A 13,754-nucleotide genomic window follows, 5' to 3' on the forward strand; every position below is an offset into this window, starting at 1 on the left:
TGAAATATACTGTAAAAATAATTAAAACCACTTTAACTGTAATTTTTTTTCAATTTTTCAGTTTATTCCACTGTTGCACTGCTATTGTTCATTTATTTTATTTTTTACAATTTATATTAGAATAATTTCCCCACTTTTGTTAAATTATAGATAACTAACTAACATCACAGAAACTGGTAAATATTGCAGGGCTATCCCGAATGGTAATTCACTCTTTTCTATTATTTGACCATAAAATTCCATCCATCCATCCATTTTCTTCCAGGTCGCAGAGGCAGCAGGCGAAGCAGGTCGTTCCAGACGTCCCTTCCCCCAGCGACGCCTTCCAGCTCTTCCTGGGGGATCCCGAGGCGTTCCTAGGCCAGACGGGATATATAATCCCTCCAGCGAGTTCTGGGTCTACCCCGGGGTCTCCTCCCAGGCGGACGTGCTCAGAAAACCTCCAAAGGAAGTCTCCCTGGAGGCATCCGAATTAGATGGCCAAACCACCTCAACTGGCTCCTTTCGATGCAAAGGAGCAGTGGCTCTACTCCGAGCTCCCTCCGGATGTCTGAGCCCCTCACCCTATGTGCCTGAGTCCAGCCACCCTACGGTGGACGCTCATTTCGGCCGCTTGTATCCGCGATCTTGTTCTTTTGGTCACTACCCAAAGCTCATGACCACAGGTGAGGGTTGGAACGTAGATGGACTGGTAAATCGAGAGCTTCGCCTTGTAGCTCAATCCACCGGTTTCCAGTAGAGAACCATGGCCTCAGACTTGGAGGTGCTGATCCGCATCCCTGCCGCTTCACACTCGGCTGCAAACCGCTCCAGTGTGTGCTGAAGGTCACGGTCTGAGGACGCCTATAAAACCACATCATCTCCAAAAAGCAGAGATGCCATCCTGAGACTCCCAAACCGAAAACCCTCCCAACCACGACTGCACCTTGAAATCCTGTCCATGAAAACCACAAACAGGATTGGAGACAAGGGGCAGTCCTGGCGGAGTCCAACCCCCACCGGAAACGTGTCTGACTTAGTGCCGAGTATGCGGACACAGCTCTCACTTTGGTCGTACAGGGACCGAACGGCTCGTAGCAACGAGCCCGGGACACCATACTCCCGCAGTGCCCCCCACAAAGCCCCCCGAGGGACACAGTCATAGGCCTTCTCCAGATCCACAAAACACATGTAGACTGGCAGGTCATACTCCCATGACCCCCTCAGCAGCTCCGCAAGGGTAAAGAGCTGGTCCGCTGTTCCACGACTGGGACGGAATCCGCATTGCTCCTCCTGAATCCGAGGTTCGACTATCAGTCAGATCCTCCCTTCCAGCACCCTAGAGTAAACTTACCACGGTAGTTGGCACACACACTCCGGTCCCCCTTTTTGAAAATAGGGACCACCACCCCAGTCTGCCACTCCACAGGCACTGTACCCGATGCCCACGCGACATTGTATAGACGTGTCAACCAGGACAGTCCAACAATGTCCAGAGCCTTCAGCATCTCAGGGCGAATCTCGTCCACACCAGGCGCCTTGCCACCGAGGAGCTTCTTAACTACCTCAACGACCTCTGCCACGGATATGGACGAAGATTCCCCCGAGTCTTCAGGCTCTGCCTCCTCCATAGAGGACGTGTTTACCGGGTTCAGGAGTTCCTCAAAGTGCTCTTTCCACCGCTCGACGATATCCCCAGTACGGGCCTACAGTTCTCCACTCCGACTGTACACAGCCTGAGCGAAGCCCTGCCTCCCCTTCCTGAGACGTCGAACGGTTTGCCAGAACTTCCCCGAGGCGGACCGAAAGTCCTTCTCCATGGCCTCCCCGAACTCCTCCCACACCAGAGTTTTAGCTTCCACAACCGCCACAGCTGCCGCCCTTTTGGCCAACCGGTACCTGTCAGCTGCTTCGGGAGACCCCCGAGCCAACCAGGCTCGAAAAGTTTCCTTTTTCAGCCTGACGGCCTCCCTCACCACTGGTATCCACCAGCGGGTCCTTGGATTGCCCCCACGACAGGCACCAGTGACCGTCAGACCACAGCTCCTAGCAGCTGCTTCTGCAATGGAGGTTTTGAACATGGACCACTCAGACTCCATGTCCCCAACCTCCCCCGTGATGCAGGAGAAACTCTTCCGGAGGTGGGAGTTAAAAACCCTACAGACAGTGTCCTTCGCCAGATGTTCCCAGTTCACCCGCACTACACGTTTGGGTTTACCAGGTCTGTCCGGCAGTCTTCCCCGCCATCGGATCCAACTCACCACCAGGTGGTGATCAGTTGACAGCTCTGCACCTGTCTTCACCCGAGTGTCCAAAACATACGGCCACAGGTCTGACGATACGACTATAAAGTCGATCATCGACCTTTGGCCTAAGGTGCTCTGGTACCAAGTACACTTATGAGCAACCTTATGCTCGAACATGGTGTTTGTTATAGCCAAACCATTACTAGCACAAAAGTCCAATAACAAAACACCACTCGGGTTCAGATCAGGCAGGCCGTTCCTCCCAATCACCCCCTTCCAGGTTTCTCCATCATTGCCCACGTGAGCATTGAAGTCTCCCAGGAGAACTATGGAATCCCCGGGCGGTACCTCTTCCAGGACACCACCCAGAGACTCCAAGAAGGCCGAATACTCCGAACTGCTGTTCGGTGCATAAGCACAGACAACAGTCAGAGTTTTCCCCTCCGCAACACAAAGTTGCAGAAAGGCGACCCTGTCGTTCTCCGGGGAGAACTCCAACAAAGCGGCGCTCAGCCGGGGCCTTGTGAGTATCCCCACACCTGCCCGGCACCTCTCACTTTGGGCAACTACGGAGTAGGAGAGAGTCCAACCCCTCTCCAGGATTCTGGTTCCAGAACCCTTGCTGTGTGTGGAGGTGAGCCCAACTATATCCAGCTGGTATCGCTCCACCTCCCGCACCAGCTCAGGTTCCTTCCCCGCCAGTGAGGTGACGTTCCACGTCCCCAGAACCAGTCTACACCACCAGGGGGTAGAACGCCCAGGCGCCCGCTCCTGCCTACTGCCCGATTGACATAGCACCCGACCCTGACTTCCTGCCCTGTCTGTGGTGGGCCTACTGCGCAGTGGCCTCGTGTTACTTCTTTGGGCTGTGCGCGACCGAGCCCCACGGGACCCCAAGGCTCGGCCACCAGACACTCTCTTGCAAGCTCCCCCCCCAGGCCTGGCTCCATGGGAAGACCCCGGTTTCCCTCACCCGGGCAAGGTTGCGGCTTCACCTTTGTCTGTTATCATGAAGGTCTTCTGAATCGCTCTTAGTCTGGTCTCTCACCCAGGACCAGTTTGTCTTGGGAGACCATACCATGGGCTTATGCCCCGGACAACATAGCTCCCAGGACCACTGAGACACTCAAACCCCTCCACCGCGATAAGGTGGCGATTCGACGGGGGACCATAAAATTGCACTTTTTAATTTTTTTTTACAGTTTTAAAATCAAGTTTGTTTTGTTTTTGTTCTTTTTTTAAAAAAAAAAAACATTATTCTTATAGATATCTGCCATCATTGGAAAGAAATGTTATGTATATTCAGGACTGAAATTTGTATATTTTTAACTCTCTTTAAAAAAATTATTTTCCATGTTTTGTTAAATGACTGATAACTAGTAAAATCATTTAAAAATACTAACTTAAAAAACACAGGACAATGATCACACTATAAATATAGATAAAATAGCCTATAAAATAATATGTCTGTAATACAACACACCCAAAATGCATGCAGAATACCCTCTATAAAACAGTTAATTATGTGTATATATATATATATATATATATATATACACACTTGGCAAAATAAGCAGGGAAAAAATTATGTTGTCAAAGTAGTTTCTGGGTTGTTTTTTTTCATATACTGTATACCAAAATCCTGTTAGAGGGTTAGGGTTAGAGTTAGGGTTATTCTTTCTAATATACAGGCTACTGATAGCCTAGCCGCGCTAGACAACCCACGGCAACGAATTTAATTCACTGCCAGGGTAGGTCTAGTTACCCTCCATAAGGCTCGAGGTTGGATGCTCCTAAAACTGGCCGGACGAATCACCATGAAGTGTAGAGTCAGAAGGCGGGCGTAACTAAGTGACGACAGAGGCGCGACGATTCTGACAGAAACAACTGGAAACAACTAGCCTAGCCACGCTAGACAACCCACGGCAACGAATTTAATTCTCTGCCAGGGTCGACAACAAAAACAACAACAGTCGTTGAGCTCCATTAGCACAACTCTGAATAATCTTTCTGTTAACATGTCTGTAATATACTTGAGCTTCACCCATTGACTGTATAAATAAGGCTTCACCGAACTACCGCATCCTCTGATTTCCGGCGCTCTGGGAGCCTATTCGTTGCGCTGATTGGTTGTATACCTACCCAACTGCTGCAGAGGGATTTGATAGACAACCTTTTAGCCCGCCTCCCTCCCTGTCGAGCGTGCCTAGACCCTTGTGTTTTCAGAGCATGGGTCTAGTGAGGCTCGGCTAGGCTACTGATATATCAAGATTGAAATCTGTACAACAACCGTGGTAGGATTATATATATATATATATATATATATATGTGTGTGTGTGTGTGTGTGTGTGTGTGTGTGTGTGTGTGTGTGTGTAAAGAGAGAGAGAGAGAGAGAGAGAGAGATAGTATTATACATTTTCCATATGTTCACCTCTGTTGATTCACGACATTGCATCTTAAGTGGCTATATATTACTCTGAATCCAAATTCTCTCTTAAAGCAATCCCTACAACCCCTTAATTTCACCAGCAAACACTTGTGTTAGCATCATTGCTTCAAGCTGTGTTCTTGCTAGTGGTGTTTAAGATTTTTGATACAAGGTCTAATTTGAGAGCCATATATAAAATAGACCTCAGATGAAGAACTTTTTAGTGCTGTGGTCTCATCACTGGCTTCTATAGTTCCTCCTGTTGATGGTTTACCTCCTTGTGAATTATTTTATGAAACTGTTACTGTGATTTCTAAGAATTGTGTTTGTGTCATATATCTTAAGCCACTTTAAGACACTGCACTGATTATTTCCAACATAAATAGTGCACTTGTCTCACTCTATATTTCTCCCATTACCATTGTACAGTAAAATAGCACTGACTTACAGTATTCACAAAGATGCTATAGGCCTACTTAGGTCATGTATGAGTCACTACCTGGCACTTGGAACACTGGTGGCCATTGTTTTTGTGGTGCTGTAATGCTCTCTAAAGTGGCATTGTGTTGCTCTGTCCTCTGCTGTCACGGACAGAAAGGACAATAACTGATGGAGCAATGCAATGCATCCTCAACTGTGATCAAATTTACAGAAAATCCTACAGATATTTTTGCAGTTGAAGAAACCTAACTTAGAAAAACAAATGCTGTTTCAGAAATTTGGAAGAAAAAACAAACACGAACAGTAACCAAATTCCAAGGCTCTTGAAAACTGAAATCACTAACTCCAGCTTTCATTCTCTGTAAATGGTCACTTAGTTCAAAGTAAAGCAGCACAGTTTGTGAAGGACTTGAACAATGTCTCATGAATAAAGATGCTTCCACTGTTGCTTGTAACGTCCCACATCACATGCACACACAGAGACTCTGATAGATAGGCATGCACACATACTGTACATACTCACACAATCTAAAGGGTTGATCTGGTTTTTGTTTAACTTCCTGTAACTTCCTGTTAGAATATTTCTAAGACTTAATGAGAATAAAACTTTATCCTTATCAGGGAATTCTCTGGTGTGATTCTAATGAGGAGTAGGTGTTTTCACATCAGCTATGGTAATGGTTTAATTTACTAGTTATTTAAATGAAAACCAGAATTTTTATGTTTTGGAAGACAGACAATGTCTTTTTTTTTGTCCCTGGTACAGAGAGGCCATAATGATGAGATGGAAGATAGGACAACACACACAAACACGCTTCTCAACAATATGGCACCACAGGCAAATGTGCACACACCCTCATTGTTCTATTGTTCTTTTCCATTCAGTAGAATCCCCCGTACTGTTTACATAAATGAGTCAAAGATTTTTCATTTAAAACTGCTGTACTCGGTATAGTACTGTACACTTTGCTCAGTAAGAACATACAGCTGAAAGATTTTTCAAAAAACTCTATATCCGTATGTAGTCATAAAAATGTAAACAGACACCATTTCCCTCAGTAGAGGATACAACTTTTATTGTATTTTACTGGCAAACAGAGAAAAGGGTTATTGAAGGATATCAGGTATGAAATATTATAATGAGTTCAATTTTCCCTAAACAGTCTCATGTGGCTTTTCAAAAGAAAAAAAGCAAACTGGAGTAACATTAAATATAAAATAATTACAAAGGAGCAAATTCAATAAGAGGAAAAACAGGTTTGTCATCATTTGGGGTGGATTTGTGGAATTCTTTCAGACATTTTAGGACTTAGACGTAACCTTTGACTTGTGTGGCAGGTGCCCTGCGAGGACTACTTTCTCCACTGCTGAAGGTGGGAGAACCTGGGATGCCAGGGGGACTTGACCCCGCATAGAGCAGAGATCCCCCAATGAGGAGCAGGGCTGCTGCGCCCCAGCCGATGTAAAGGGCAGGGCCAAGCTCACGCTTGTGAGGAGCTGCCACATGTGGATCGTAAAAATCCCTGATGATGGAGTGGGCAGTCCAGCAGACGGGCACAAGGTAAAGGAACCCTGCAATGGCAAAAAGGGCGCCAGAAATGCGAGCGATGCGGGCCTTGACACTGTTTACACCGATGCATTTAGTGCACTTGACTCCTAAGACCCCCAGAGCCAGAGCCAGACCACAGAGGAGAATGGAGAACACTGTGAGGCCGCGGGCAGCCTGCATGTCACTGGGCAGAGCCAGCAAGCTATCATACACCTTACACTGGATCTGACCTGTGCTCTGCACTATGCAATTCATCCAAAGGCCTTCCCAAATGATCTGAGCCGTCACTATGTTGTTACCGATGAAGGCAGTGACTCGCCACAGGGGGATGGCGCAGACTACTAACCCACCTACCCAGCCCACAATGGACATGATCAGGCCCAGCAACTGCATGCCTGTGGTTGCCATGGCGAAGGTGTTGTTTGAATCAGATGGATTTGTCTTTGTTTTATATCAGTCTCTGCTGCACAGGGCCAACGTATAGTCCCACAAAGAGATGCAAACGTTTATGGTGCTAGGAATGTTATGGTCCACCCCTCGATCCTTTATCTGTGATGTTGATGAGGTCAGCTTGGGGAAGATAAGGATGGGTATCCTGAAGTTCAGAAAACACAAAAACATTGCAACCAATTGAATTATTTTCTCTGTCATCAAATAAGCAGTGCAGCAAAAATCACAAACTCATACTAAAAATAATCCAATCTTGGTGTTACTTACAACAGTGAGCTTTACATTAATAAAGAATGAAAAGTCTAATGGAGCAAATATTTATCATAAATATTTGGAATCAGGCTGAGAGGCCCGTGTTTAGTGGATTCCAGTGAGAACCACAGAGAATAGGTTTCTTTGACACAGCTGTGGGTGTCGAGCTACGCCTTGCCGGGTGAGTGGATTATCTCAGAAAACATGAGGAGATTCTGAACACAAGCAGCTTTCATGCAAGCTTGCAGAGTGGGCCAGGAGGACCTGTGTCATCTATTTATCACAGCTCTTAGTATCTATATTTGACCAATTCTGTGAATCAAGCTTAGGATAAACAAAGTTAGTCCAGGGGTTTTCTCATGACACAAAACATCAGAGCAATACCCTTCACCAAGAGACCCCTATTTCATAAGAATATATCCAATAGCTGATAATCTGAAAGATTTTCTATAGATTTGAAGGCAAATTTGATCAATTTATATGAATCCTTGAAACAAGAATAATCATAAAACAACCATTCTTCTATTGTGCATAATGTCATAGAGATACATTATTTCTTATTTTCCTGTTGTCCACTTGGTTGTAGCTGAAGCATTTCCCTTTAACCTGTCTTTAGAAGTTTCTGTCTTATACAAAGGAATAATTGCAAACATTGCAAAGGAACAGGATCAATCCCCAACAGCCTTTACACAGGGATAATAGTGGCATGGCTAAAAGAACCACAGAATAAGTATTAATATTCAAAACTGATCATGGCATGTCACAAAAGTTCACTATTATTAATTTGTCAGAGAATTTTTTAAAAACTTTTTTCAAAATGTCACTAATACACTGGATATTATCAAGGATATTTACCTCAAATGAAGTATGCTCCTCCCTGGAGATGATCCACAGGTTAATGTTTGTGTTTGGGTCCTTTTCTTGTTAGGAGACCTGAACTTGTGAGCCCTGAGAATTCAGTTCAGCCAAAAGAAAAGGCCAGAGGGCAGAGGAGGCTCTATCTCAGAGGTCAGACGAAGTGCAGCAGAGAGGGGTGATCAGCTTCGACACCCAGCACTGGACTGGAGATGAGGCTGCCCTCCGAGATGCCAGCGCGAGTCTGAGTGGCAGTGGGCAGAAGCATGCGCTTGTGTGCACGGCTGTGTCAGTGTGTGAATGCGTGAATGTGTTTGAGTGTATCTCCCAGTGCCTGGTGTTCGGGCACAATGCCCTGCTGTTCGGCTGTGCCCTCCCTCCCCGCTCCTCGTCAACCTCTGTCCCAACCCTGCAGCCCCACACATCCATCCAACTCAGCAATCCCATTTTCCTCCTCTTATTCAACTTTGACTCGCTTGTTCGTTTATGAGAGCCTTCTCTCTTCTACTATCCTGCTTTTTTCTTTTCAGTCTGTTTATGGCTTTCATTGAAGTTTTCGAGTGTAAGGATTCAGTCCTTATGCACCCTCTTGTTCACAGTTCTGACAGGGAAAATGTGGTTCGTTGTAGATTGTGAAATGGATTTTTCAAAATGAATAAATATTTTGGATGGATAAAAAAAGTATAAACATGGCAGTTCTACATTTTGTGGAACTGTATTTTGAGATTCAGATGCTGCAAAAATTAGAACTGATGGTTAAGGGAGATGCATTTTTGCCACCATGCAGGCGACCGGGACTGAAAAAAGGATGAAGCCTGTCAGTGAAGGTATCTGTGAAAGTGTGAATGTGGACTCCAGATTCTGCACAGTAGAAGGACACCCGGCCTTCTGAGTAATCCAGAAACACTCCCACCCTCTTGGGTCGGTGATCTACAACCACTGAGGTGACGGGAGAGGTGTTGGCAATGAACTGGCTTCCAGTCCTCAGGCTTAAAGTCCAAAAACCGTTTGCAGGGCACACAGTGAACTTGCCCTTCCTGTTTATGGACTGCCTGGCAACACCCAGGTGCCATTCAATCTTTTCGCCAACCTCCACCTCCCAGTAGCTCCTCCCACTGCTGAAGCTTTCTTTGGCCAGCACGTTTGCCACACGGTCGAATCTCTTCGGGTGATCCGGTACTTCCTGAAGCTTGTCAACATGCTTCACCTGCTTTCTGTCCTCTGAGACAGACAGGAAGGGGTGAGCTGTTTTTGCACTGAAGTTGACATCCACTAAGAAAAAGGGAGGAAAAAGAGTGAGCAGTAAGTGACAAAGTGCAAACATCTTTGTCAGTGAAGGACTGTAAAAAGATTTTACATTTGCTATATGTCAGCTTTAACAATTGCAGAAAAAAAACAATCTTCTGTAATTGAAAAAATGCAAAAAAAACGCAAAAACTTTTCTAAAATATCTGAAAATATTGCACTAATACAACTTATTCCGCTAATAGCAACAATAGGCAAACCATAAAGAATTTAAGACAGTGTAGTTTCAACGTTACTATTAACAATAATCACTAATGCACTGATCAGATGTAAAATTTGCAATTTCCAAAGTTATGTCAGATGTGACAAAAGACTAAATCTAAATTAAATGAAAATTAAATTCAAACAGAACAGGCGCAATTGTTGTTGGTACAAATAATCTGACAAAAAATAGATCACTGCCACAGAAATATTATCAGTGTCCACTAAGTATAACCCAGAGAGCACACTTGAATCCTCACTTTTGCCAATTTTAATATTTATTTTTATTTTCCCATAAAGAAATGCAAAACTAGGAACTTTGAATGTTTCTCGAAATAACTATTCTCCTTCACAAAACCAAATAAGACCATTCTCCCCTTAACAAAGTGAACACATCCATAACCCTTCTCCTTTTCCTCCATGGAAAAATTTGTATACAGGCCCCAATATTTATTTTCGCATTGACAAAGGCTTACCTGCATATTTCTCAATTCTCCGAAGTTCTGAGGAAGAGCAACAAAAAAGAATTCTTACTGTTATTTCATTTACTATCGTATGCTAATCGATCACCAATGATAAAAGTGACATTACCCACCAGCTTTGGAGAGTCTGTTGACGTCTGCTTTTATTTTTTCCAATACACCTGACAATGCTTTTCTGGTGACCCCAACACAAGGGTCAGTTTCTATGGTAACCTTGGACCAGTCCTTCATCTCAGAGAGCTGTTTAGACAGAATGATCAGCATTATATAAAATTAACACTTTACCATTATCCTCATGTTGTCTGCAGCGGATAAAGATGCTTACCGTGGATATCTGCTTTGTGTCGTCACTTTGATCGCCGTTTACAGAAATCAGAGGATCAGGTCCACTCATTTCCTTCCTCAGCTCCTCGATCTCCTGTTCGATCTCTTTCATCAGTGTTTCCACTCTCTTCTCCTCCTCTCTCTGTTTGTCCTCAATCACAGCAACAACCGCTTTGTGACTCTTCTCCATAGCATTTACGAGGGCAGAGAAGACCTTCTGACTCTCTCGTACCTCTCTGAGGTAGGAACTCTGATCGGACATCATCATTATAGTTTAGTGACACATTTTTACAACTAAGCAAAGATTTTAATTATGTTTTGTTTTATGTATATTATGGAGCTCACCCTCTGAAGCTCAAGAGAGTATTTCAGTCTTTCTATCTTCTGTAGCCTTTCCTGAATCATTTGCTCAACATCTATAACCTGCACATGTGCATCACTGACATTAGCACACACAAATATACTACATTTATGAGTACATGTGGTTTGAATGACTGATGAAAGAAAAAAAAGGTACCATTTCCTCATCTGGTGGTTTCTGCGGTCGGATCTGTCTATAGTTCTCAGAGACATCTGCCAGAATGTGGTTGACACTGAGGTCAGGCTTGTCAGCAAACACTCTCCTACAGTGAGGGCAGTATTTGGACTGGTGTCGTGTCCAGTAGTGGCTGAGGCACGACAAACAGAAGCTGTGTCCGCATGGTATGGTCACTGGGTTGATGAAGATCTCTCGACACAGAGAGCACAAAAAGTGCTTCTCAGGGAGGAGGCCGATGGTAGCAGCCATGCTCTGGAAACGATCATGACATGATATCAGCAAAGTAGCAAACAAACCTTTTTCCTCCTGTTTTTTTTTGTTCAAAGTCATCTTTGGTTAAGTTTGCATGTGCACGAGCATCATGTTAGACCGGTTATTAAGGCAACACCGGAAAAATCTAAACTGTAGCATGAGAATTTGTCCATTTTTTTAAAGAAATCAATGCATTTATGATATAAGAAGGAGCTTTTGGGACTCTCTATTGTGATTTAAAGTAAAAGTGCTGAACTACACTACTAGTCATAATTTTGAAATGAATCAAACTTCCAGTTTTGTATTGAAATTCAGGTAGTTCAAGTCCAGTGAATAGCTTGAAGTGGTACAAAGGTTAGTGGTGAACTGTAGGATTCTCACTTACAAATGTAGGTGGTTAAAAAAAAGGTAGTTACCCCAAACTGAAAAACAATGTACTGTACATTTCAGAATTATACAAAAATGCCTTTTTCAGGGAACAAGAAATAGGTTAACAATTTAAAGCTGTTCTGTAGCAATGGAGGTTGATCAAGCCTTGAAAGTTGATGCTACAAATCCTACAGGTTTCCCAACTTTTCTTGATTACTTCCAACTCCCTCTGTCTGCATTAAAGTAGAGCTGGAACACACCGTGGTATCACACCCTCGAGAGCATTATTTGAACAGTATTGTACTGTAGAAAGCAGTGTGCTGCTGTAAAATGGCGAGGAAAAGGCAATTAACAATAGAAGAGTGACAGATCATCATAAAACTTAAAAACAAAAATCTTCCCTACAGAGAAATTGTGAAGAAAGTCAAGGTGTCAGTGAGTACAGCTTTCTTCCCCATCAACTAGGATCTGTGGGAAACTCTGACAAGAAGAGATCTGGAAGACCCAAAGCCACAACGGAATCAGAGGATAAGTTTCTGAGACTTAGCAGCTTGGTGATAGGCGGCTCATAGGACAACAGATTACATGACAAACAAATGATACATTGCATTACATAAATCATTAAATTACACAAGTTAATTCTGAAGATTATTTTCTTATTGTCATTGTGCCTGGAATGCGAGTTCCTTGAAATCAAGGTCACATAAACTAACAGAACAGTAGAAACTGAGTCAAGAATGTAATGAAAAATATGTGGTCAAACAGGTAGCAGCCACCACTGTATTTCTTGCTAAAATTGACTAGAATCAAACAGTAACGTATCAAAAAATGAAAATACTCTACTCAAGTGTAAGTACCTTGAAACTTTGCTCAAGCACAGTGATAGAATAAATGCATCGGTTACCTTCCTTTATCATATGTTGTTAAATGGTTTTCTTTTGAAGCTACATATTGTAAATTTAACTGAAAGCTGACATTTGAATCCTGAGTCGATTTTGACGAATGTATATTACAATTCATTGAAAAATTCAATCACAAGTACTTGTCATTAACCATGTAAAGACGCAGCATTTACACAGAATTATGAGACAGAAATCTCTTAACCACAGATATGCAGCTTTTCCGGACACCTCAGGAAAAAAGGAACATTGCGTTCTTGAGCAGAATGATTTTACCTTCACAGCATAATGGTACACAATGTGAGTAATGTGACTGTGCTGTACTGTACAAACACTGAACCTCTCCTTCTGATTGTTCCCTTCCACCGTGTCTACCTTTACTGTAACCATTAAGACATTTAAGTTCTTTGTGTTCAAGGTCAGATTGAGAAACAGATAATGGAAGCGGCTATGCAAAGGATGTGATGTAAAATATGTCGTCAGGCAGGTAGCGACCAAATAGTTTTACATCACTGGGGAGACGTAAGTCAATACAAAGCAGAAACCACTAAAATCTTAAGGTTGTTGATTATATAATGCGTAATTTCTTTATTGTCCTCACTTAGGGACCAATCTCAGATGATGCAACATGATCATAAAATGATTTGGAGGACTGACGGTGAATCAGACACTGGAGAGCTTATTTTTTTTTAAAAAGTTAAGCAAAAATGTTAAAAGAAACTTAGTAACTGAAACGTGATCTTACCGAAGTTGATCTTCTCAGACAACACTGTCGTCAGTCTGTGCTGCTTCTTCTTCAGTTTGAGGTAACAATCCGTAAAGACTGCCCTGGGTTACAGTCAGCAGGTGCATTAAGGTATGTGTGCATTGTCGAAGAACAGGGTAGTGCTTCACACAATGGCATGCTCCGTGGAGTCTCCGCCCACAATGTTATCTGAGCTACACTTTAACTAACTCACGGTGCGACACCAGGAAATGCTGAAGGTTGAGTGAACACAAAGAAGCGCAGCTATATCATACCTGCAAAACTGTATTTATTGGTAATGGTTACAGTTTTAATCAGCTATGGGATTTTCTTTAGGTGCCAAAATTGCGTCGTATTATGAAAGGCTCCAAGTATAACATGCAGAGGATATTTGCACAAAAACAGGAAAACAGGAACAAACTTTGCATTTTAGCCTAAA

The 13,754-nt window shown here is 43.4% G+C and overlaps 2 protein-coding genes across 3 annotated transcripts; both read right to left on the reverse strand.

Annotated features, from left to right (window-relative positions):
* Positions 1 to 6,143: 6,143 nt before the first annotated feature.
* cldnk (claudin k) lies at positions 6,144 to 7,051 on the reverse strand. Its single transcript, XM_022215066.2, has one exon. The coding sequence runs from the start codon at positions 7,049 to 7,051 to the stop codon at positions 6,404 to 6,406; it is 648 nt and encodes a 215-aa protein (XP_022070758.1). The 3' UTR covers positions 6,144 to 6,403.
* Positions 7,052 to 8,633: 1,582 nt separating this feature from the next.
* Positions 8,634 to 13,490, reverse strand: btr02 (bloodthirsty-related gene family, member 2). 2 transcript variants are annotated; one of them, XM_022215065.2, is made up of 7 exons: positions 13,316 to 13,490; positions 11,030 to 11,302; positions 10,858 to 10,935; positions 10,514 to 10,762; positions 10,302 to 10,428; positions 10,183 to 10,209; positions 8,634 to 9,472 (listed from the first exon to the last, which is right to left on the reverse strand). In XM_022215065.2, exons 2-7 carry the CDS (start codon positions 11,297 to 11,299, stop codon positions 8,928 to 8,930), a joined length of 1,296 nt encoding a protein of 431 aa, XP_022070757.1. In that variant the 5' UTR covers positions 11,300 to 11,302; positions 13,316 to 13,490; the 3' UTR covers positions 8,634 to 8,927. The 2 variants fall into 2 exon arrangements, with proteins under 2 accessions (XP_022070757.1, XP_022070756.1); XM_022215064.2 differs by lacking the exon at positions 13,316 to 13,490 and having other exon boundaries at positions 11,030 to 13,303.
* Between the last annotated feature and the right edge of the window lie 264 nt (positions 13,491 to 13,754).

The sequence above is a fragment of the Acanthochromis polyacanthus genome, chromosome 21 (genome assembly GCF_021347895.1).
Source record: "Acanthochromis polyacanthus isolate Apoly-LR-REF ecotype Palm Island chromosome 21, KAUST_Apoly_ChrSc, whole genome shotgun sequence".
NCBI lineage: Eukaryota > Metazoa > Chordata > Actinopteri > Pomacentridae > Acanthochromis > Acanthochromis polyacanthus.